This window comes from Artemia franciscana, chromosome 5, assembly GCF_032884065.1.
Source record: "Artemia franciscana chromosome 5, ASM3288406v1, whole genome shotgun sequence".
Taxonomy (NCBI): domain Eukaryota; kingdom Metazoa; phylum Arthropoda; class Branchiopoda; order Anostraca; family Artemiidae; genus Artemia; species Artemia franciscana.
The window spans coordinates 17548530-17572852 of record NC_088867.1 but is presented as its reverse complement, the minus strand read 5'-3'; the positions used below and the strand labels follow the sequence as shown (position 1 = coordinate 17572852).

The 24323-nt window shown below is 34.7% G+C and overlaps 1 protein-coding gene across 2 annotated transcripts in view; it reads right to left on the bottom strand.

Moving 5' to 3' along the window:
• Positions 1 to 3186: 3186 nt before the first annotated feature.
• The window catches only part of LOC136027040 (bumetanide-sensitive sodium-(potassium)-chloride cotransporter-like), a 167758-nt gene continuing 146621 nt past the window's right edge, over positions 3187 to 24323 (bottom strand). The window contains exons 18-20 of one of the 2 annotated variants that reach the window (XM_065703961.1): positions 23792 to 23934; positions 7026 to 7140; positions 3187 to 4409 (exon numbers count right to left, since the gene is read on the bottom strand). In XM_065703961.1, the coding sequence (XP_065560033.1) occupies positions 4274 to 4409; positions 7026 to 7140; positions 23792 to 23934 (394 nt within the window). In that variant the 3' untranslated portion in view covers positions 3187 to 4273. The remainder of the gene's footprint in view (positions 4410 to 7025; positions 7141 to 23791; positions 23935 to 24323) is intronic. The other variant, XM_065703962.1, reaches the window with a different exon arrangement.

The following is a 24323-nucleotide window of genomic DNA, read 5'->3' as shown; positions in this document are numbered from 1 at the left end:
TAGAGGGAATATAAGGGATTGTAACTCCAATAGTACACCGGGGCAGGGCCTCAGCTGGAGTGCCTAAGAGGATACTACTGATGGCTATAAAAAGGGACATATTAGTAATATCTAAGTAACAGCTTACGGTAATAGGCTGGTACTCTCAATTTATGTTTAGGGGAAGTTGAAGAGACACTTTAAGGTAACCAAACTCCTTCTTGCACTTTTTATGGGCCTTTCTCCTTAACAATGGTCAAAAATTTTCAATTTTCATTTTTTCAAGCTAGTCAAAAGATCTGATGGCTAGAGAGGGAGGCAGATGCCTCAAAGCTTATATTTTAACGCCTAAACGTCCCAAATCTCATTGAAATTTCAGAGGAAGATACAGGATTTGATCTAAAGAAGGGACAGGGGGGAGAGGAGGAAGAAATTGATATTCATTTCCTCTTGATTTCCAGAAACATATCTGGTCTGCGCTGGTGTTTTGAAAGTAACGATTAACATAAAACCCCAAAAAGAGTAAAATTTATTCCGTATAGGTGGGTGGCCGCTCCTTCCTCATTTCCAGCATCTCTTTCATGGTCAAAGAAACTTAGAAGGATGCTCATTCGATTTTATATTGAAAGTTCAGGTTCTTTTTTAAAATCAAAAGTGATTGGAATACCAACCAGCCCCCCTGTCCTAGGATTGTTTTTCATATTTGGTTTGTTTTTACGTCTGGAAAGAAATCACACATCCATGATCTTTCTTTGGTAAAAGTACACCAACAATTTGTAGATGAGAGCTTTAAACCTTTACAGTAGTGTTCTTTGATCGTGTTGTAGCTATTGTGGTAGGTAGGTGCCTGAAATGGTGCATTTCAATGCTAAAACATCCTAACTCTCATTGAACCTTCATGTAAATACGAAATTAGCTCTAAGGAAGGGGCAGGGGGTGGGGGTAGAAATCGATATACAATATCTCTTGATTTTCAGAAACATATCTGGTCTTCGCTATTATTATGAAAGCAAAGAGTAACTTTAAAGCCAAGAATTCGAAGACTTTATTTCGTATAGTAGGGGAGGAAACGCCAGCTCTTAATTAAAAAGGCTCTCAAAAGTACTTCAGACCGTATTTTGAATAAGGATTTCTGTCAATTGCAAATGTGCATGGTACTCACTTGTTACTATAGTTTGACTCCATGTTACTATAAAAAAAAGCCAGATTTTGACTTCCACTGTTGTGAGCAATTTCATATATTAAAATTATTTTCTTTCACCTTTGTTTTACCCTGCTATTGCAAAACACGAGAAACCGATTAGAAAAAAATAAATATTTAAAAATAAATACTATGTGATATTCTTCACAATAATGTTTGCCTTTTTTTGTATATATAACTAAATGTTCTAAAATATCTTCTTTTCTTCATTCTTTCCATTTGTCATGCTTTCTCTGCGGCTGCTCAATTTTGCATGTGGGGGAATTTCCCCTGTGAACAATTTTCCACGCGTTGGGGTGGAATTTTTCCCCAGGAAGAAATTCTCCAGGGGTGGGAAGTTTCTAGAGGGGGGAGGTTCCAGAGGGAGTTTTTCGAGGAATTCACCTAGAATCTGTTTTAATATCGTGTGAATATAAATTGCAATATTTTTTATCGTGAGAAATAATCTTTTGTGTTGATGGAATCACTTAAAAGGACGCATAGAGGTATTTCATTATTTCTTTCTTAGAAAGAAAAGGAAACAACATCCTTAGCTTCATCTCCTGCCGGAATAAAGCAAAGCACAAACAATGGAAAATTACAAAAAAAGATTGCTTAGCTGTTATCGCCAAATTAAAAACGTGACAGTAAAATCTACGCAGCTATTCCGACTGGAAATATTTCTAACAAAATCTGAAATTAAAGAAAGTCTTCGTGATAGAGAAAGCTGGATAAAAAAAGATATCCTAAGAGTTTTAGAACATAGTGTTATGTTGCATAAAGTAGCAAACAGGAATAAATTTCCATCAAGAGATTAAACTTTAAACATCAGTTACAGAATCATTAATCACATATTTTTTTCAGCATAGGGGGAGAGATCATTTTCTGGTACAGCTTTGGGGGAGGATGTGGGGAAAAGAAGTGTGTTTGAAATGTGCCTGAATGGGTTTAAATTGATCCAGCGAACTGAAGGGCAGGTTTCCTCCTACTGTCTGACAGAGATAAGAAATTATCAGTCTAATTATATTATCTAATAAAGTCTAATACATTCTGATTAAATCCCCATGCCAGTGTCTATTGCCAAAAGCGGTTTAATTTTATGGTGTTTTTCAAGTCCTTGACACAGAAATTATTTTTGGGGGCTGATATATGGACTGTGCAATAGTCAAATTGAACTAAGCCTCTGTAAATGAACTATGCCTCTGTAAATGAACTAATATTAATAAACAGAACTAACTAACCCATTAGTCTTTGAGATATCTTAATAGAATGTTTTACTTTGTGTTCAGTCGCTGCAGTATTGCCCAAATTCGTCCCAAAATGCCCACTAAAATAAACATTTATCAAACTACCATTTTTAGTAAAAAAAAACCTTTTTACTAATACTTGACAATATCCATAATATTTTTGGATTGGTTGGATGCGTGGATTAGCACCATTCTTGGGCTAATTTTTTATGACTATCACCGTTAGTAACGAAATTATTAAGCAATCTTGAGATATTTGTAAATGATTGGAAGAAAGTTTATTTTAAAGAAACATTGATTTTGTAAATTATCCACAAAAAGTGTATCTTTTGTTGAATAAAATGATATATAATCTTTCCAACCAGTAATACTGATGATGGAAAATGAGAGAGGGGAATAGAGGGGATAAAAAAATATTAAAAAATTAACAAAATTAGGAAAAATAAAAGCAATAGTTGTATTTTGAGGAGAGTGAGCGAAAATCCTTATCTTAAAGTAAGATATAAATAAAATAGAAAGAAAAAGAACATAATCTTTTTATTTTCAATATATTCTAGCGAAAGTATTAATCAACATGGTTATTCTAAGTCAAGTACGATCAATCGTATAACTAAAAAAGTAGCGTAAATTACCAATTTTCAAACGAAGTATCAAGAAAAAATTTGGAAAAAAGCTATGAAATACCACATTAAATCTTGAATGATAGCATTGCTTTTTTTTCTTTCTTATCTGCGCCATATCCAACAGTCTAGTCTTTAGATACTAATTAATAGGCACTAATTAACTTCTAAATTTTATTCTGTATCAGCAGGACAAAATTAATACAAATAATGGCACAATATTTCACTAGAACGCTCAGAAAGTAAGGCAATCTAAGGCCCTATCCGCAAATCAGGCTGATGTAAAGAGGTGCTAACTGAAAAGCTTGCTATCAGTTTGTAACACTATTATTTGTAGTCATGTAGCATTATAAAACATAAACAAAACCCAATTGATTCTATGTACATGTTAATATTATTTACATCAAAAACCAAATAGAAAGGACAATTGATAGACCATAACGATTAAAAATAATAAAATAATATACAAAATCTAATAAACACAATCTGTAAGTAAGAAAGATAGGCGCTAGAAATATCTTGAAAAGATCACTGAAAGTAGACAATATTAAAGCAACTAATAAAGATTACTTTTAAAAGTCGACAAATTTTTAATTGACTTGAAACCAATTGAATATCTATTTTTAGCGTCAATTCCTGTTTTAATATAGTAAGTTGTATTTATTAACTATTTTTTTAGGAATTCTTTTATTCTATTGCAATATTTCAGACAACACAGACTAGAAATCGGAATCGCAATTCGGCAAAGTATTGGCAAAAACAGTAAAATAAATCCGAATTTTAATATTATAATTCATTTCTATTTGTTTTTCTTAATATGTCTATTAGTCTAATATTATAATTTCAACAGTTTCCATTCAAAAAATGGTCATATTTTTGTCTGTTCTTTTATTGTGTATTTTTATGTCAAATATCGCCACAAAATGCACAAGATCGGCCTTAGTAATACGAATTTCTTTTTCATAAACAGTAAATTTAGTTCAATAAGTCCAACACTGGAAGAAGGCACTGTCTTACTAATGAATTTCTACAAAAAGTTAATAGACTGAACATTTGTATTGTACTGTAAGCTACAGGTTATATTATAACAAATCAAAATATCTAAGGCGTAATAATGAATAAATACTTTGTATTTTTTTTTATTTCACTATTCTGTTCAATACGAGTTTCACATACAGCTACGTTCTGTAAACTTACAATCTTTAGGACTATCTATTTCAGGAAGTCTTACAATCTTCCGTATAGTTCTATGAATAAAAGGTTAGAACAGACGTCTGATTTCCTCTGACCAAAAGGAAAGGGGGCATATCTTTTGTTAGGGTTTCCATCCATGACATATAGAGAGCTGCAGATACCACCCCTCGTTTTGGTATTGGTAGTGTCCTAAAAAAAGTGGTAATTAGAGTGACTATCGACTGTCAAAACGTTGAAATACTTCAGATTAGCCCCTTCAGCCATGATACATACACAGTTATACTACTAATACTAATAATAATAATTCACCGCAGCACAAAGCCACCTGAGGCCAACACAGCTACGCAAAGTCCTCTTCCAACCCAATCTATTCAAGGCCTCCCACTTTACACCCTCCCAGGAAGTGGAAGATGTTTAGTGGGTGTGATGTTTTATTTTCGGTAAAATTTCTTGTAAGCAAAGAAAATATGATACGAATAACAAAGCTATTGACGGATAAATACGGTTAAAGTATTTGACATAATAGTTGTTACAATGAACGTCTTTTTCCGTAAACTAGGCTCCTCTTCCAGCCAGGGTTGGTAGTACATAGATTCTTCTGTTACAAGAAAAAACACAATTTAGTTATCCTGACATAAGATTGTTCAGACTGCCTACCCCATCATCAGCAAAATCTTCTGGTGTGCGATATGAGTATGCTGAGAATAGTGGCGTGTTGTAAAGTTATGTCCTGCTTCACCTCTATGAATTCAAAGAGCATTCATTTGTTGAAGTACTTTAAGATCAATCCCTTGAGTTACAGATTTTCTTTTGGTTCTGATGTTCTATTAAAACGGAAGAAAATGTTGATGAATGATAACTTTTTTTTATTTCATAAGATTGACATAGAGAACAGCCCTTCGTCGTTTCCTATGATTCAAATGTGAGAAACTAAAGAAATTTTATAATAGTTTTGTTACAGAAACAAACAGAGTTAACATCTAGTGTGCTTGATTCAGTAACTGAAAAGGCTAAAGTACCCATAAATTATCTGAAAGTCATAAAAAAGAACTGCAAACTGATATACTTCTTCTTCTTCTTTTTTTTGAAGTTTTATGCCTTCTCAATTATTTTGTTGTTTGGCAGAAACATTTCAGCCACTTCAGTTTATCAGAACGTTCTTCGATAGTTTCATAATATCCACAGTATTCACTATATTCAGCCATAGTTTTCAGAAAAAATCTTTTGTTTACGAAATACCACAGACAGTACCACTACCACTGAACACTTATCAAAGTCTCCCTAGGCCAGCAAAGTTTCACAAATTTTCGTCCATCCTATTTTATTCAGAGCCATGTCCTTAGCTCCCTGCCATGAATTTCTTCAGCGGCGTGAACTGGGGGGGGGGGGCATGGGAGGTGTGTACCTCCCACAAGATGTTGAAAAACACCTTTTGGACTTTTTTTTTTAATTAAAACAGCCTCTTCTGGTATTTTCACTGACAAAGTTAAAAATAATGACATATGGGCCTCCTCCTTGATATTGCAAAATACATTTCCTCATCCCCCTAAATTTTCAAAACTTAATTTAGAAAATTTAACATATGCCGCTGAAGTTTTTCCTTCCATTAAATCTGCTCCACTAACTTTGCCCCAGCCCACAGTTTACCGGGCCCTAATTTGGACTCTAGATCCATTCCTGAAATTTGCATTTACTATTCATTAAAGTTTTCGAAGCTATGGGAAAGTTCTTCTTTTACAGTTATACCGTAGTTTGAGTCGAGAGGTTTTTTTTCAAATAATGACTTAATCAAATAATCTTAGTGGCTATTAATGCTAAGAGACGAATATGCATTAATAGTTATTTTGGTAAAGGACCCTTTTGGCTGTCGAGCCAGTCAAGTAGAGGGGGATGAGTACCATGTTCTTTCAAGCAAAAATGAGTTTTGAAAAACCAAAACTGCCTAAGTAGTAACGGTTCAGCTCCAGAGTCATGCATGAGTAGGTTTTCATACAAGACTTTCTACTCTTTGGTAACCGAAATATGGACAGACCCTTTCATTTTCAATTTTTCGTTCTTTTTCCCCTTCGCCGTCCATTTCTCTCTATTCCCACTCCTACTAAAATACCTATATTCCTTATTACTCTTTCTTCCTTTCCATATTCGCCTTTCTGTATTGAACAGGAGTTTTCTTTTATTATTTTTCCTTATGACTAAAACAGTAATTCTGAAATATTTTGCGTGGTACTTTTTGTTTTCAGTAATTTCTTATTCATTTAAATCTTCGTCGTTTTATTGGGTGGTGGAGCCCGTTTCTTTGAACTTGGAACTGGTAACAAGATTATCCTTAGTAGTTTTTTACATGAATAATTCACATGTGTCCTTTAGAGTGCTGAAAAAGCAGCTCTCCAAGGCTCACGTGTCGCTTTTCTTAAAAGGGATATTTTTTTCACAACACAAAAATAGTAATTTTCATGAATTCCACGTAGAAATTGTGGATTCTAGACCAAAATTAAATACATTGGTGGTTTGAAAAGTATTAGGCGAAAAAAAAATTATTCAGACCAATCAATATGACTTGAATAGATACTTACATGAACACCATATTTGTTGCCCTAGAGGGCTGAAAAGCAGCTCTCCATGGCTCATATGTTTTTTTTTTTAATAGAATTATTTTCTTTCTCACCTCACAAAATATAAATTTGCATGTATTCCATGTAAAATCCTTGTATTCTGGATAAAAGTATATTAGTGGTTTTGGGGTATTAAGTGAAAAAAAACTTTAATTTAGACTAGCTAATGATAATAACTGAAATAGATACTTACATGAATACCATGTTTGAGTCCTTAGAGTGTTGAAGGAGAAGCTCCCGTAGCCGCATATGTCTATTGCATTTATCCTTCATCTCCAACAGCTCACTTTTGGATATTTTGTTATGATCTAGAGGTTTACAGAAAAGTACTTATTAAAATTAATTTTAAAGAATAACAATGCTTGTAGCACTTTACTATGTTGTTAACTACTATTAACTACTCATCGCACCAGAATGCTACCTGAGGCCAACACAGCGAAAAACAACCTCACTTTCTTGGTTACATTTAAACATCAATTCATCAATTCTGTATAAAGACACACGGTACCTAACGTACTGTTGCTAATGACGACTTACTCCAGCAAAAACCACATGAGGCCTACGCACGCAACGCCATATCAGTCTCTTAGATATATTTTAAATTTAATTTGTTTGTTAAGAATAATCTTACCGAAAAAGAATATTTGTTTTACTTATATGACTGCTCTGACTAACAACTCATGAAGAAGTGAAAAGAATCATTTTTATACAACTCTGAAAAAGTTGTCAGCTTTGCCTTTGATAGAGACTATCTGTCCTGGCTTTACTCTAATTAGCCATGGCTCTCGAGTCCATCCTCAGTTCCACCAAGTTGATAACTCAAAATCAACGGCGAGCAGTACATACCTGACTGAAGTCTGCGCAGTACAGAGCCATCTTAGTTTCTTTGTTACATTTCAAAATTATTTAGTTTTTTTATAAATTTTGCAGAAGAAGTTGTGGTACTTATATTATATTACTGCTGTTACTGACAACTTACCGGAAAAAAAAACAGATGAGGCCAATGGAACACAAAGCCATATCAGTCTCTCGGATATTTTTAATTTTAATTGGCTTATTACGATTAATTTAAAAAAAACATTTATATCAATTATATGGTTACTGCTACTAACGAGTCTCATCGTAGTATAAACCTGGCTGGATACAAAACAGCATCAAGTCATATTAATTTCTTGGTTATATCTTCAGGTTAATTAGTTCATTAGGATCCATTTCACTGGAGAACACGTAGTACTTCTATCACTACAGCCACTGAAAAATAAACGAAGCAATGGTCACATAATGCCAACACAACGCAATGCCATATCAGTTTTTTGGCCATTTCTTAGGATTAAAGGGTTCATTCAGATTAATCTTACCCAAAAATACATATTCATATTATTTATATGGCTACGACCAATAACAACTTCAATCTTAGTACAAACCTCCCTAAAGCCAACACAGCGCAAAGACAGTTTAAATCCATACTTTCATTTTAAGATTAATTAGTATACTTGGATCAATTTAACAGAAGGACACGTATTACTTAAATTTATGCTACAACTGAGAACTTATCACAGCAGAAGCCACATGAAGCCAACTCAACGCAAAGCAATATCAGTTTCCTGGCTACATTTTATGATTAAATGGTTTCTGGTTAATGGTTTCATGATTAAATGGTTTACTACTACTACTACTACTAATAATAATAATAACTCACTGCAGCACCAACCCGCCTGAGGCCAACACAGCTACGCACGCTCCTCCTCCAACCTAATTAGTAATACGTGTCCTTCTCTTAAATTGATCCAATATATATTAATTAGTCTTAAGTAAAACAGTTCAAAATAGGGATGAAACCTTTTAATTGACAGTGAATATATATAAAAATTATTTAACTGGATATTTCGAACACATATACAGTGTTCATCATCAGCAGTAAAAAATCATCAGCAGTAGTTTTCTTTGATGTGTGACTAAAATTACTTGAGGTGTGACTCTATATGTGAACCATTGATTAATTTCATAGAAGTTTTTTTTTTTATAAATTATCGATAAATATAATTTTGCACTCTTTGGGTCATGCACCTTCAGTTGGAAGTCTTTGTTTAGGGTATATAAAGCTACTTAGAAAAACGAAACTTCAGTCATTTGAAACCCAAAGACAGTTTCATAGTTCATATCCAAAGTAAGATACAATTCGACTTCCTACTGGTTTTTTAAGAGGATTTTACTTTGACAGGTTCAAAATTATGAACGAAATTATAATGCATTGATGCCCTTTTATTATGTAACTCTCAAATCAGGACTTCAACGTTGTTTATAAAGGTAAGTTTTCTTAAATTCAGTTTTAACTTCTTTTTTTTCCGAGCCCTGTTCTCATTTATAAGTATGAAAAACAGGCAGAGAAAGATTTATTTTCTCAAAACGTTTCATACTAAGTTCAAAACAATCATTCGTGCCATAAAACATAGGTCATAATAGCAAAGCAAACAATAAATTAGATTTAAACCTGCACTAATATATTTTTTTTCAACATTAGATATAATGACCTGGGAAATTCTTTGTTTGAGGTAAATTTTCTTTTATTAAAAATATTTGTCTCCAAAAGCTTTCCATGTGGACACGTAGCAAAGCAGAAGTTTATTAATACCATTTTTTTTTTACAAAGGACAAGAAAATGAGACATAAGATTAATTTAAGGAAAAATTAGGGGGGAAAGGTTGGGAAGCATAAAGAAAAATCCAGAGCATCTGAAAAATATTGCTCAATAAGGTTGATACTTACACACAAAATTGACTATAAGATGACAGTCATGTGTCATTTGTCATTGTATTAACTAATTTCGACCAAATTTAGATTTTTATAAAGGCAATTATAACTACATAATGGACCACACCAGGAAGGAATCGTGTGGGACATGGCCCTTCAGGCAAGTAAGGGACTATAAAAAGATTTTTAAATAATAAAAATAAAAAACGGTCCATGTAAATCCTGGTAAAAATAATATTTCAGGTTCTGCATGCCCTCCCATGGGAAATTTTCCTTGAAATGATTTTAGCCAATACATTTTTGTATTTATGCATTATATATGTAAAAACATAAAACGGTGACCTATACGTTATAACTGTTGCTCTAATATGCTATTCATTTTATAAGGAACTTTCTGATAAATACATATGTTAATAATAGAAAGATTTTTCTATAATGTCCAAGGATATGCAGGCTCAAATTTAAGTGAACTACTCATTAATAGACAGTAGATGATACCTACATTTATACTACGGGTTTTTATATATGTTTTTTTATATGGTCATTTAAAGTATAAAATTTATGAATTTAATGACAATTGAAAACAATCTTGAAGATGGATGATGAGTTAGAGATATACATTTACTTTTTATTTTGGTGGAATACCCCTGTCAAGGTTATTGTGTTTGAGATGGGTTTTTTATTGCATGAAAAAAGCACTGTCTTATAACTCTTGACGAGAACACCTGTTAAAGTTCAATCAAAAGTTTGGTCAATTTATAAAATGGAAAACTGGCACTAGCGTCTAATAAAAGTTCCCAGTGCCTTCTAACATTTGGTAGTTCTTAGCATTTTTTTCAAACTTCCTAAATGTGTTTTCTTTTCTCAGCAACTGAGTTCAAACAGTCATTACTTCACAAATTTTCCGTATTAATACACCGAAAATATGCCTACAAACCTCAAACACTGAAAGCTTTTACGTTTTTTTTTTCTGTCAACACTATCGTCATGTAACACTCTAGTAAGCTACCTACGCTCTTTGGCTCAGGAAGCATAACTACTACTACTACTACTTAAAACTCTCTGGGGCACCAGGCTGCCTTAGGCCAACGCAGCTGTGTACACTCCTCCTTCATCCCAATCTGTTCAGAGCCTCCCTCTTTTCACTCTCCCATCTAATTTCTGTTAAATCTTCATTACAATTTTCTCCAACCCCATTAGGGGACGACCGACTTTTCGTTTGGCGAGCAAGGACGATCTTTGGCAATCTGTCATCCTTCATCAGCAGAACGTGTGCTAACCATCTGAATTTTTCTCATTATAGCCTTAGAAGGCAGGATTGAACCATATTCTGTGTACAGCTTTCTGTTTGAAATATGGTCAGTCAGACGGGTACCCAAAACGATCTGTAGACAGTTTTTCTGTAAAACATCTAACAAATACTCTTTTGCCTTTTGGAGCACTCAATAGTTCGGTTTCAGAACCATTTTTGACCCTTTTTATCATTGTAGCTCTCAATATTGTAATATCCACTTAAAGACTTGTCTTGATATTCTTCGAATCTGTGAAAAAAACAGCCTCGGCCCTGACCAACCAACCTACTTTTAATATCTTTACTTCATCCACAGTCTTTACTAATAATACTGCTTAGGTAAGTCGACTTCATCGACTAGCTGTCAACTTCATCAATCTTTTTGTTAGCCAATATCATGTATTTACCTTCACTTCTTCCCGGTCTTAATGACTTGGCCTTCTTAACATTTATTGTCCCTATTCTTGCATTCTGGACTCTAAAAACTTCAAAAAATACTTTATTTTGCTAAGATTTTCATTTAAGACCTCAAATCACCAACACTATCTAAATCAAGGATAGTTTTACTTCTCCTTTGGATTCTGTACTATTCTGTATTCTTTCCTTTGCGCCTCAGGACAAGGTCCTGCTGATTTTAAATATATAAGTTTCATCAAGATCAGTTATATCCATCAAAAGTTACGAGCCTGAGAAAATTTGCCTCATTTTAGAAAATAGGGGGAAACACCCCTAAAAGTCATACAATCTTAACGAAAATCACACCATCAGATTCAGCGTATCAGAGAACCCTATTATAGAAGTTTTATACAGATCACGGATGTGTGTTTATTTTTTTTTTCTTCCCAGGGGTGATCGTATCGACTGAGTGGGCCTGGAATGTCGGGAGAAGGCTCATTCTAACGGAAATTAAAAGTTCTAGTTCCCTTTTTAAGTGACCAAAAAAATTGGAGGACACCTAGGCCCCTCCCACCCTCATTTTTTCCCAAAAGTCACCGGATCAAAATTCTGAGACAGCCATTTTATTCACCATAGTAAAAAATCTAATAACTATGTGTTTAGGGAAGACTTACTCCCCCGCAGTCCTCGTGGAAGGGGCTGCAAGTTACAAGCTTTGACCCGTGTTTACATATAGTAATGGTTACTGGGAAGTGCACAGACGTTTTCAGGGGGATTTTTTTGGTTTAGGGGGAGAGTTGAGGGGGGGTTACGTTGGAGGATATTTCCATGGAGAAAATTCTTATGGGGGAAGAGAATTTAAATGAAGGGGCGCAGCATTTTCTAACATTATTTGAAAAAACAATGAAAAAATAAATTTGAAAAGTTCTTTCTACTGAAAGCAAGGAGTAGCATTAAAACTTAAAACGAACAAAAATTATTACGCATATGAGGGGTTTACCTTCTTGTTATACCTCACTCTTTACGCTAAAGTATTTTCAGTAATTTCAACTATTTATTTTACGGCCTTTGGGTTCAGAGGTCATTCTTAAGGAATTGGGACAAAATTTAAGCTTTAGTGTAAAGAACGAGGTATCGACGAGGGTTGAACACCCCTCATATACGCAATAAAAACATACGAATATAGAAGTTCGTTACGTAAGTTAATTCGTAAGTTACGTATATTTATTACCAATGAAAATGTTTGTAAAAAATTAAAAGTTCTAGTTGCTTTTTAAGTAATCAAAAAATTGGAGGGCAACTAGGCCTCCTCCCTCGCTCCTTTTTTCGCAAAATCTTCCGATTAATTACAATTAATTAATATGCAAATTTCGCTTTAATTACTTTTGTGCGGAGATCCAAGATCAAAACAGGCATTAATTCAAAAACATCCAGAAATTAAATAAAAAAAAGTAAGTTTTTTTAAATGAAAGTAAGGAGCAACATTAAAACTTAAAACGAACAGAAATCATTCTGTATATGAAAGAGGCTTTTTCTCCTCAATGCCCCTCTCTTTACGCTAAAGTTTCTTACTGTTTTAAAAATAGAGTTAAGAGAAAGAGTTAAACTTTAGCGTAAAGAGCGGGGCGTTGAGGAGGAAAAGCCCTTGTCATATATGGAGTAATTTCTGTTCGTTTTAAGTTTTAATGTTGCTCCTTACTTTCATTTAAAAAAACTTGTTTTTTTTTAATTTAATCTCCTTTATAGGTTGAAGGCTTTTGCTGAGGTGTTACTCTATATGTGAACCATTGCTCAATTTCATAAAAAAAAAATTTTTTTATGAATTATCGAGAAATTTTACTTTGCACACTCTGGGTCGCGCACCTCCAGGAGCGTGCACCCCCAGTTAGGAGTCTTTGTTTAGGGTATATAAAGTTACTTGGAAAAAACGAAACTTCAGTCATTTGAAATCCAAAGACAGTTTTATAGTTCATATCCAAAATAAGATACAATTCGACTTCCTTGTTGTTTTTTAAGAGGAAATTATTATGACAGGTTCAAAATTATGAACGAAACTATAAGGCATTGATGCCCTTTTTTTGTAGCTATCAAGTCAGGGCTTCAGTGTTGTTTATAAAGGTAACTTTTCTTAAATTTCGTTTTAACTACCATTTTTTTGAGCCCCGTTCTCATTTATAAGCATGAAAAACACGCAGAGAGAGATTTTTTGCTCAAAACGTTTCATACTAAGTTCAAAACAATCATTCATGCCATAAAACATAGGCCATAATAACAAAGCAAACAAAAAATTAGATTTAAACCTGTACTAATATATTTTTCTTCACCATTAAATATAATGACCTAGGAAATTCCTTGTTTGAGGTAGATTTTCTTTTTACTAAAAACACTTGTCTCTTCCACGTGGACACTTAGTAAAGCAAAAGTTTATGGCTACCATTTATTTACGAAGGACAAGAAAATGAGACATAAGATTAAATAAAAGAAAATTTTGAGGGGAAAGGTTAGAAAGTACCCAATATCACGTATTTACCTTCACTTCTTCCCAGTCTTGATGACTTAGTCTTCTTAATATTTATTTTCAGACCTATTCTCGCACCCTGAACTCAAAAAATCTCAAAAAATTACTTTATTTTGCTAAGATTTTCATCAAAGACCTCAAATCACCAACACAATCTAAATGTTCTTTGCTGCGCCCCTCAGGACAAGGTCCATCAAAATAATCCATATAAGTTGGGATAGAAAGCAACGCTGTTTAGCTCCTGGTTCAATATGAAACCAGCAACTAATTTGATTTTTTATCTTAACCGTAGTTATATTATTCTCCTACATAGCACTAATCATTTTAATATATTTATTTGGTATACCATACAACAATAGGACCTTCACTAAAGCTCTTCTATCAGCTGAATCAAGCACTTGCTCGTAATCTATGGAACTGAGGACCAAAGATGTTTGGTAACTCAGGCACCTGTCAATTATTAACCAAAGAGTGAAAATTCGGTCGACGTATCTTATCCTATTCTTATAACCACACTCTTCCTCTTTTGAAACTTTATCTACAGCATTTTTAAAAATTAAGCTAATGCAACTACAATTACTACACTCACTCTTATCACCATTCTTATAGAACTTTAATAGGACTTTTGCTAAAATCGCTAGGTAATTTCCCTTTTTCAAAAATCACATTCATAATATCAGTAAGTTATTTCTAATTTCACAACAATTATATTAAAAAAAAACTCATTACTGCACTATCAGCGGATTTTGCACCTGGGCTCTTATTATTTTGTAATAATTTTAGTACTGTCACTAATTCATCCTTACAAAACAAATCTTCCTTCACTTCCAAAGTGTCACAAACTTTTTCATATTTTTATATATCTTTTCTTGTAACTCTAACATGTTTTAGCACATTAGATTATGTTTCTGACTAAACATTGGTTTTTATTTTTCTTCAATATAACTTGATTTTGAGGCAGTTAAGGTCAATCTCCGAGGTTTGAAGCCAATGCTATTTTCCTATAGCAGTGAAATGTGTATTAACAACAGACACGAGCAGATTCTTTGATGAAAAAATTCCTGTGGCTTCATTGAAAGCTTTAACATGAATAGGCCGAACAAATTTGCATTTTTTTTCTTTAGAGCTTCATTAAAAATTAATTAGTGGGGACACCTCTAATTTTTAAGAGTAGTAATAAAATTAATTTTATAAGACGTAGAGAATTGTAAAGTAGCCTCTCGATTTGCCACGAGATTTCAAAATTTTTGGCCGTGAATTTTTTTTTTTGTTATCATCAGTTTCCTTTAAAATTTGCCATTTAAGATATTCTTCCTTTATTATTTAAAAGGGTTGTACTAATCATACAGCCTTGATTTTTGGGTCGTTTTGTAGATCTTATACCGATAAATCATCCCAAAGATTCTCAAGTTTGTAGTTATGTGGAATGATTTTTAGCAATAATTCTTAGTATTCAAGATTTCCTCCTTTCTCATTGGCTTAACCACTCCTTGAGGGGTTTGCCAGAATATCATTAAGAATGTTGACATCTCCTTAGCATTGCGACCAGATTTAAAAGGAAGTTGAAAACATGTATAATTGGCAACAACACCTTGAGGCAATATCATATTTAACACTTCATACGAATTGGCATTTTTTAGGTTACAAAGCTGTTACAAAGCAGATAACATTATTGGCCTTTAAAAGTAAAGAAACACCGATTGTAGGCCTATAAAATGTATGAACATTATTTTTAAAAAGAACATTATTCTTAAAAACACATCATTTTAAATATTATTGGCCTTTAAAAGTAAAGAAACACCGATTGTAGACCTATAAAATGTATGAACCTTATTTTTAAAAAGAAAATTATTCTTAAAAACACATCATTTTAAACATTATTGGCCTTTAAAAGTAAAGAAACACCGATTGTAGACCTATAAAATGTATGAACGTTATTTTTAAAAAGAAAATTATTCTTAAAAACACAATATTTTAATCATTATTGGCCTTTAAAAGTAAAGAAACACCGATTGTACGCCTATAAAATGTATGAACGTTATTTTTAAAAAGAACAATAACCTTAGACACATTATTGTAGGCCTATAAAATGTATGAATATCATTTTTAAAAAGAACGTTATTCTTTAAAACACATTATTTTAAACATTATTGGCTCTTAAAAGTAAAGAAACGCCGATTGTAGGCCTATAAAATATACGAACATTATTTTTTTTTTAAAATCTAAAGTTGTAGGATATTCGTCAATTTTAGTTCCACGGGATCTCATTTCATTACTAATAGTGCCGTATCTTAGAATATTTTGGTTTTCCCCCATCATCTCATAAAGTTGACGATTTATAGGCTCGTTCATAAATGATTGATTACCCCGGTTTGGAACCGGGGTAATCATATACTTTGCTTTACGGAGTAATGCATATACTGCTAAATTAATGTCATTTAAAGAATCAATTTTAAGAATCAATTGATTGCTTTAAAAGGAAAATCAGAGGCTTAATGCCGGTCAGGATTTAAAATAAGAGCTCTGAGTCAAGAGGTCCTTCTAAATATCAAAATTCATTAAGATCCGATCACCCACTCGTAAGTTAAAAATACTTCAATTTTTCTAATTTTTCCTTTCCCTTCAGCCCCCCAGATGGTCGAATCGGGGAAAACAACTGTAACGAGTCAATTAGTGCAGCTCCCTGACATGCCTAACAATTTTCATCGTCCTAGCACGTCCAGAAGCACTAAACTCACCAAGGTGCTGAACCACACCACCTAACTCCCCCAAAGAAAGCGGATCCAGTCCGGTTTCGTCAATTACGTATCTACTGCGTTTATAAGCGTTTTCCAAGATTTCCGGTTTCCCCCTCCAACTCCCCCCCCCCCAATGTCAACAGATCTGGTCGGGATTTGAAAGAAGAGCTCTGACACATGAGTTTCTCCTAATTATCAAATTTTATTAAGATCCGGTCACCCATTCTTAAGTTAAAAACACCTCAATTTTTCTAATTTTCCCAAATTAACAACTTCCAGCTCCCCCAAAGAGAACGGATCCGTACCAATAATGTCAATCTCGTATCTATAGCTTGTGCTTATTCTTCTCATCAAGTTTCATCTCGATCTCTCCACTCTAAGCGTTTCCCAAGATTTCCGGTTTCCAAGGTTTCTGTTTTTCCCTCCAGCCCTCTATGTCCTTGCATCCAATTCTTACTGAAAATGGACTATCTGAGACATAAGATTCTTCTGCATATTAAGTTTCATTAAGATCCGATCACCCATTCGTAAGATACCTCGATTTTCACGTTTTCCAAGAATTCCAGTTTCCCCCTCCAGCTCCCTTCAATGTCATCGGATCTGGTCGGGATTTAAAATGATAGTTTTAAAGCACAAGATCCTTCTAGATATCAAACTTCATTAAGATCTGAACACCCGTTCGAAAGTTACAAATACCTCATTTTTTCTAATTTTACCGAATTACCCCCCTCCCCCCAACTCCACCAAGGGGAGTGGATCCGAGCCGGTTATGTCAGTCACCTATCTTGGACTTGTGCTTATTCTTTCCACCAAGTTTCATCCTGATCTCTCCGCTTTAAGCGTTTTCCTATATTTCCTGCCCCCCCCCCCCAAATGACACTGGATCTGGTAGGGATTAAAATGAGAGATCTGGGTTTCGAGATCCTTCTATATATGAAATTTCATTAAGGTACGATCACTCTTTCATAAGTTAAAATACTTAATTTTGTCTAATTTTTTAGAATTACCCCCCCCCCCCAACTCCCCCAAAGAGAGCAGATCCGTTCTGGCTATGTCAATCCCGTTTCTAGGACTTGTACTTATTTTTACCACCAAGTTTCATCCCGACCCCTATACTCCAAGCGTTTTCCAAGATTTTAGGTCTCCCCCCAACTTCCTCTTCACCGGATCCGGTCGAGATTTAAAATAAGAGCTCCGAGACATGATATCCTTCCAAATATCAAATTTCAATAAGATCCAATCTCTCCTTCGTAAGTTGAAAATACCTTATTTTTTTAATTTTTCAGAATTAACCCTCCTCCTCCCAACTCCCCTGAAGAGAGCAGATCCGTTCCAGTTACGTCAATCTCATATCTAGGACTTAAGATTATTTTTACCACAAAGTTTCATTCCGATCCCCCCACTCTAAGCGTTTTCCATGATTTTAGGTTTCACCTCCCATCTTCCCGCCACTGTCACCAGATCCGGTCGGAATTTAAAATAAGAGCTAGGAGACACGATATTCTTCCAAACATCAAATTTCATTGATATCTGATGACTCTTTCCTAAGTTAAAAATACCTCATTTTTTCTAATTTTTCAGAGTTAACCCTCCCTCTCCCAACTCCTTCAAAGAGAGCGAATCCAGTCCGGTTACGTCAATCACGTATCTGCGATATTTGCTTATTCTACCCACCAAGTTTCATCCCGATCTCTTCAATCTAATCATTTTCCAAGATTTTCGGTTTCCCCCTCCACCTCCGCCTACTCTCACCGGATCTGGTTGGGATTTGTAATAAGAGTGCTGAAGCACAAGATCCTTCTAAATATCAAGTTTCATTAAGATCTGATTACCCGTCCATAAATTACAAATACCTCATTTTTAATTTTTCCGAATCCCCCCCCCCCCCTCAACTCTCCCAAAGAGTGCGGATCCGGTCCAGTTATGTCAGTCACGTATCTTGGATATGTGCTTATTCTTGCCACCAATTTTCATCCTGACCTCTCCACTCTGAGCGTTTTCCAAGATTTCTGATACCCCCCCCCCCACAACTCTCCCCAATGAAACTGGATTGAGCCAGATCTAAAATGAAAGATCTGAGTTGCAAGATCCTTCTAAATATGAGATTTCATTAAGATTCGATCACTCCCTCGTAGCTTAAAAACACCTCATTTTTTCGAATTAACCGTCACTCAACTCCCCCCCCCCCCCACTGACGGTCGAATCGGATAAATGAATATTTCTAATTTAATCTTGTCTGGTACTGATTTTTCTCATTTTTCAGAATTAACTCTCCCCCCAACTTCTCCAAAGAGAGCGGACCCGTTCCGAATATGTCAATCACGTATCTAGGATTTGTGCTCATTTTTACCACCAAGTTTCATCCCGGTCTTTTTTTTCGAATTAACCTTCTCCCGGCTCCCCCCAGATGATCAAATTGGGGAAACGACTATTTCTAATTTAATCTAGTCTGGTTACTGATACGCCTGCCAAATCTCATCGTCCTAGCTTATCTGGAAGTGCCTAAACTAGTAAAACAGGGAAAGACAGACAGACAGACCGACAGAATTTATGGTCACTATATGTCACTTCGTAAACACAAAGTGCCACAAAAATTTGTTAATACCACAGAAATTTACGAAACTTTTTCTAAGACCTTTTAAGCCCTGAAAGCAAGAGAAAAATTATGGTCTAACTCGGTGTCTTCAAGTATCGCCCCGATTTACGAACAATTAGCTACAACTAAAGCCCAGCTGGAGAAAATAAAAAGTCATCTGCTGGAAAATATAACCAATCAAACAGTTCGTGGTAACGAACTGTAGTAAGAAGCGACCCGGCTCAATAGCAACCAAAACTCTATAAAATGGAATTTTGATACCAATAGTTACATCAAAAGAATCGCATTTTATTGTTGATTTTAAATATATAAGTTTCATCAAGACCAGTTATACCCATCGAAAGTTACGAGCCTGAGAAAATTTGCCTCATTTTAGAAAATAGGGGAAAACACCCCGTAAAAGTCATAGAATCTTAACGTAGAACCTTATTGTTACCTTATTGTTCCCGTTACCTTATTGTAGAAGTTTCAAGCTCCTATCTACAAATATGTGGAATTTCGCATTTTTTTTGCCAGAAGACAGATCACGGATGCGTGTTTATTTATTTATTTTTTTTTTCTCTGGGGTGATCTTATCGACTGAGTGGTCCTAGAATGTCGCAAAAAGGCTCATTCCAACGGAAATTAAAAGTTCTAGTGCCCTTTTTAAATGAACAAAAAAATTGGAGTGCACCTAGGCCCCCTCCCACGCTCATTTTTTCCCAAAAGTCTCCGGATCAAAATTATGAGATAGCCATTTTATTCACCATAGTCAAAAAACCTAATGACTATGTCTTTAGGGGCGACTCACTCCCCCGCAGTCACCGTGGGAGGGGCTGCAAGTCACAAACTTTGACCTGTGTTTATATATAGTAATGGTTACTGGGAAGTGTGCAGACGTTTTCAGGGAGATTTTTTTGGTTTAGGGGGGAGAGTTGAGGGGGAGGGGTTACTTGGGAGGATATTTCCATGGAGAAACTTCTCGTGGGGGAAGAGAATTTCAATGGAGGGGACGCAGGATTTTCTAGCATTATTTGAAAAAACAACGAAAAAATAAATATGAAAAGTTTTTTTCTACTGAAAGTAAGGAGCAGCATTAAAGCTTAAACGAACAAAAATTATTACGCATATGAGGGGTTTACCTTCTCGTTATACCTCACTCTTTACGGCTACAAGTATTTTTAGTAATTTCAACTATTTATTCTACGACCTTTGTGATTCAGAGGTCATTCTTAAGGAACTGGGACAAAATCTAAGCTTTAGTGTAAAGAGCGAGGTAACGACGAGGGTGGGTTTAACCCCCTAATATTCGTAATAAAAACATACTAATATAGAGGTTCGTTACGTAAGTTAATTCGTAAGTTACGTATATTTTTTACCAATGAAGACGTTTGTAAAAAAATAAAAGTTCTAGTTGCTTTTTTAATCAATCAAAAACTTGGAGGGCAACTAGGCCTAATTCCTCGCTCCTTTTTCTCAAAATCTTCTGATTAATTGCAATTAATTAATATGCACGTTTTAATTATTTATGTGCGGAGAGCCAAGGTCAAAACATGCATTAATTCAAAAACGTCCAGAAATTAAATAAAAAAAGCAAGTTTTTTTAAATGAAAGTAAGGAGCAACAACAAAACTTAAAACGAACAGAAATTACTCCGTATATGAAAGTTTTTCCTCCTCAACGCCCCGCTCTTTACGCTAAAGTTTCTTACTGTTTTAAAATAGAGTTAAGAGAAGTGTCAAATTTTAGCGTAAAGAGCGGGGCGTTGAGGAGGAAAAGCCCATTTCATATACGGAGTAATTTCTGTTCGTTTTAAGTTTTAATGCTGCTCCTTACTTTCATTTACTTTCAGTTACTGAAAAGTTCAATGACCCAAATTAATTGAACAAAGAAGGTACTGAACTGATAATCGAGCCAGGTTTATGATTCAAGCACGCTCGAGTTTAATCCAAAGTTTGCAAAAATTGAGCAGGCTCTACTAGGTAGTCTGAGATTTCAAATTGAAAATTTGGAGGAGAAAATTGGTCGAATAGAAAAAAAGCTTGATAATTATGATCAAGAGTCCATGCTTGATAGCCTTGTATTTCATGGGGTAAAGTAGTTTCCTGGTGTAGACACTCATACGACAATATCTAACAGTATAAATAGCAAAATGTCTGTGCTGGGCCCTTTACTTTATTTAGTTTACGTGAACATGATGCGCGTTTATCTAAAGGATACATATATTACTAACATTATTGCTAACAAAATTTCCAAAATCCGCAGATAATTTGATAGCAAAAGCTCGTATTACTCTCAAAAGATTAGAGATGTTTACAAGTGTAAGTTTGCTGTGTCTGAATGTAAAGAAAAATTTTTACTGACATTCTGTAGAGTGGGTGATTCTGTTGATGTAAGTAGTAAAGTTCTATTTGGTGAAAAGCCTATTTTACAAGTTATATCACTGCGGTACCTCGGTTTCCATAATGCTTCTAATCTATCGTAGAAGCATCATATCGACATTATCTCCACCAAAGTTGCACGTGGAGTTGGCATCGTCAAAAGATTGAAGCATATTCTGCCGGAAAGTATTCTTCGCACGATATATTTTGTAATAATCTACCCATATATCATATGGATGTTTAGTCTGGGGAAGCAATTTTTATGTTAATTACAAGCTAAATGGCTTTCTCATAGTTTTGATCGGACGATTTTGCTAAGAAAAAGGGGATGGGAGAGGAGGCCTAGTTACCTCCCAATTTTTGGTTACAAAAACAGACAACTAGATTTGTTTTATTTTTTTTGCAAACGTTTTTGTTAGTAACAAACATAGGTACCTTACGAATTAACTTATGTAACGAACTTATATATTTGTGTATTTATATTACGTATATGAGGGGGTCTGCCCCCTCGTCAATCCCTCGTTCTTACACTAAAACTTGAATTTTGTCCCAAATCTTTCAGAATGACCCTTGAATCACAAAGGCCGTAGAATAACTAGTTAGAGTTACTAAAAATACTTTAGCGTAAAGAGCAAAGTATTGTGGAAGAGACGAACCCCCTTATATAAGTAATATTTTACGTTCGTTTTTAAGTTTTAATGTTTATCATTACTTCCAGTAGAAAAAAAATCTCATTGTCTTTTTTTAAATGATGCTAGAAAGTCCTGCGACCCCTTCATGGAAATTCTCTTCCCTTATGAAAAATTGCTCCATGGAAAGATCCTCCCACGTAACCTGCCCCCCCCCCGACCCACCCTAACCCCAACACAAAAAAGTCCCCCTGAAAACGTCTGTACATTTCATAATTAACAACTACTATGTGTAAACAATGGTCAAAGCTTATAAGTTTCCACCCCTCCCCCGGGAACTGTGGTGGATTTAGTCATCCACAAAGACATAGTTATTAGGTTTTTTGACTAAGTTAAACAGAATGGCTATTTCAAAATTTTGATCCGGTGACCTTGGAGAAAAATGTGCGTTGGAGGGGGCCTCGGTGCCCTCCAAGTTTTTGGTCACTTAAAAAGGACACTAGAACTTTTAATTTACGTTAGAATGAACCCTCTTGCGACATACTAGGACAACTAGGTCGATACGATCACCCCTGAGGAAAAAACAACAACAAAAAAACAAAAAATACGTACCCGTTATCTGTCTTCTGGCAAAAATACAAAATTCCACCTTTTTTATGATAGGGGCTTGAAACTTCTACAGCAGGGTTCTCGGATACGCTGACTCTGATGATGTGATTTTGTTAAGATTCTGTGACTTTTAGAGGGTATTTCCGCCTATTTTCTAAAATAAGGCACCGTTTCTCAGGCTCGTAACCTTTGACCGGTAAGACTAAACTTGATGAAACTCATATATTTAAAATCAGCATTAAAATGCAATTCTTTTGATGTAACTGTTTGTACCAAAACTTCGGTTTTTAGAGTTTTGGTTACTATTGAGCCTGGTAGCTCCTTACTGCAGTTTGTTACCACGAACTGTTTGAAAATGTAACTTGTAAATGAATAAAAGTAATATATTCTACTATAACGTTGAGATAGAACTTACCAATGTCTCAGGTTTTCCTGTCCCTTATTTGTTCTCGTTTTTTTTTTCTGCCCATTGTGAAAATTCAAATGCTAAACTGTTATCTGACTTGTAACCAACCAAATTCCAATGGTCAGCTGTTACCAATTAGACATGAGAAAAATTTAAATTCCCTTTAAATCCGGTCGTAATATCTCAATTAAGTCAACAGAGTTTAAATATTCTGGTACAACCCTCAAGAGAGCAATTAAGCCAATGAGAAAGGAGCAAATCTCGGTATGTATTTCAATGCTATCTTAATAGAATTAGCTTTCAACCTAGGAGATTGACCTTAATGGATTGTTCAAATTGGTATGGCAAGTAAGGAGACCTCATAACCCATATTATATAAGATAGTCATGTAAGGTGACTGATTTTATCTATTTGACCATAATGTCCGTTCCTGATGTACTGACGAAACCAATTAAGCATTCGGATTGGTCATCCATTGCGAAATTATCTCAGCCCTATTACCTATACCGATAGATAAATGACTAAGAATGAGGGACTAAAAGAGATCTAAAAAAAAATTCCGGGAAAGGATCTGACATCGAAAGGGCCGAAAGACTTGATATATCTTCGATTTATCATTCGAGGAATGTCTTAATTATCAAAGGAAAATAAATCTTATTACTCACCTTCAGATCCACTTGCTTGAAGTGAAGGTTTAATAAGATCATTGAACCATTGCTTGGTTTCCTCAGAAGGACTTCTGTTCACGTCAGAAACGGCAATAACATCCGAGTAATCAATCCTAAACTTGCTCAATAAGGCAGCCATACTAGAAAATAAGTTATTTTAGGCTGATAAATTGGCTGCAAAAGATTAAACTTGCACAACAATAGTTCAATTACGACTGGCATGATAATCTGCCACAATATGGACTTTTTTTTCTACAATAGATGGCTAATGGTAACAAGTTTTTTTACTCTTTAGGTGCAAATGGTGAAACCACGCTGAAAAGATTGGGCCTCGGAATAAGGTACTATTCATGAAAATTACACTTCCTTCACGAACAAATTTGCTGTGCCGTCACAAACGTCGAGTGCACGTCACAAAAGCCGTCACAAACGTCAAGTTTCAATCTTTGGAATGAGGAAGAGTTAGTGCGTTGTAGGTGTGCTCAGAGTCTTGGCCAATATTTTCACTTTTTCAAGTGAAGGAAAACGT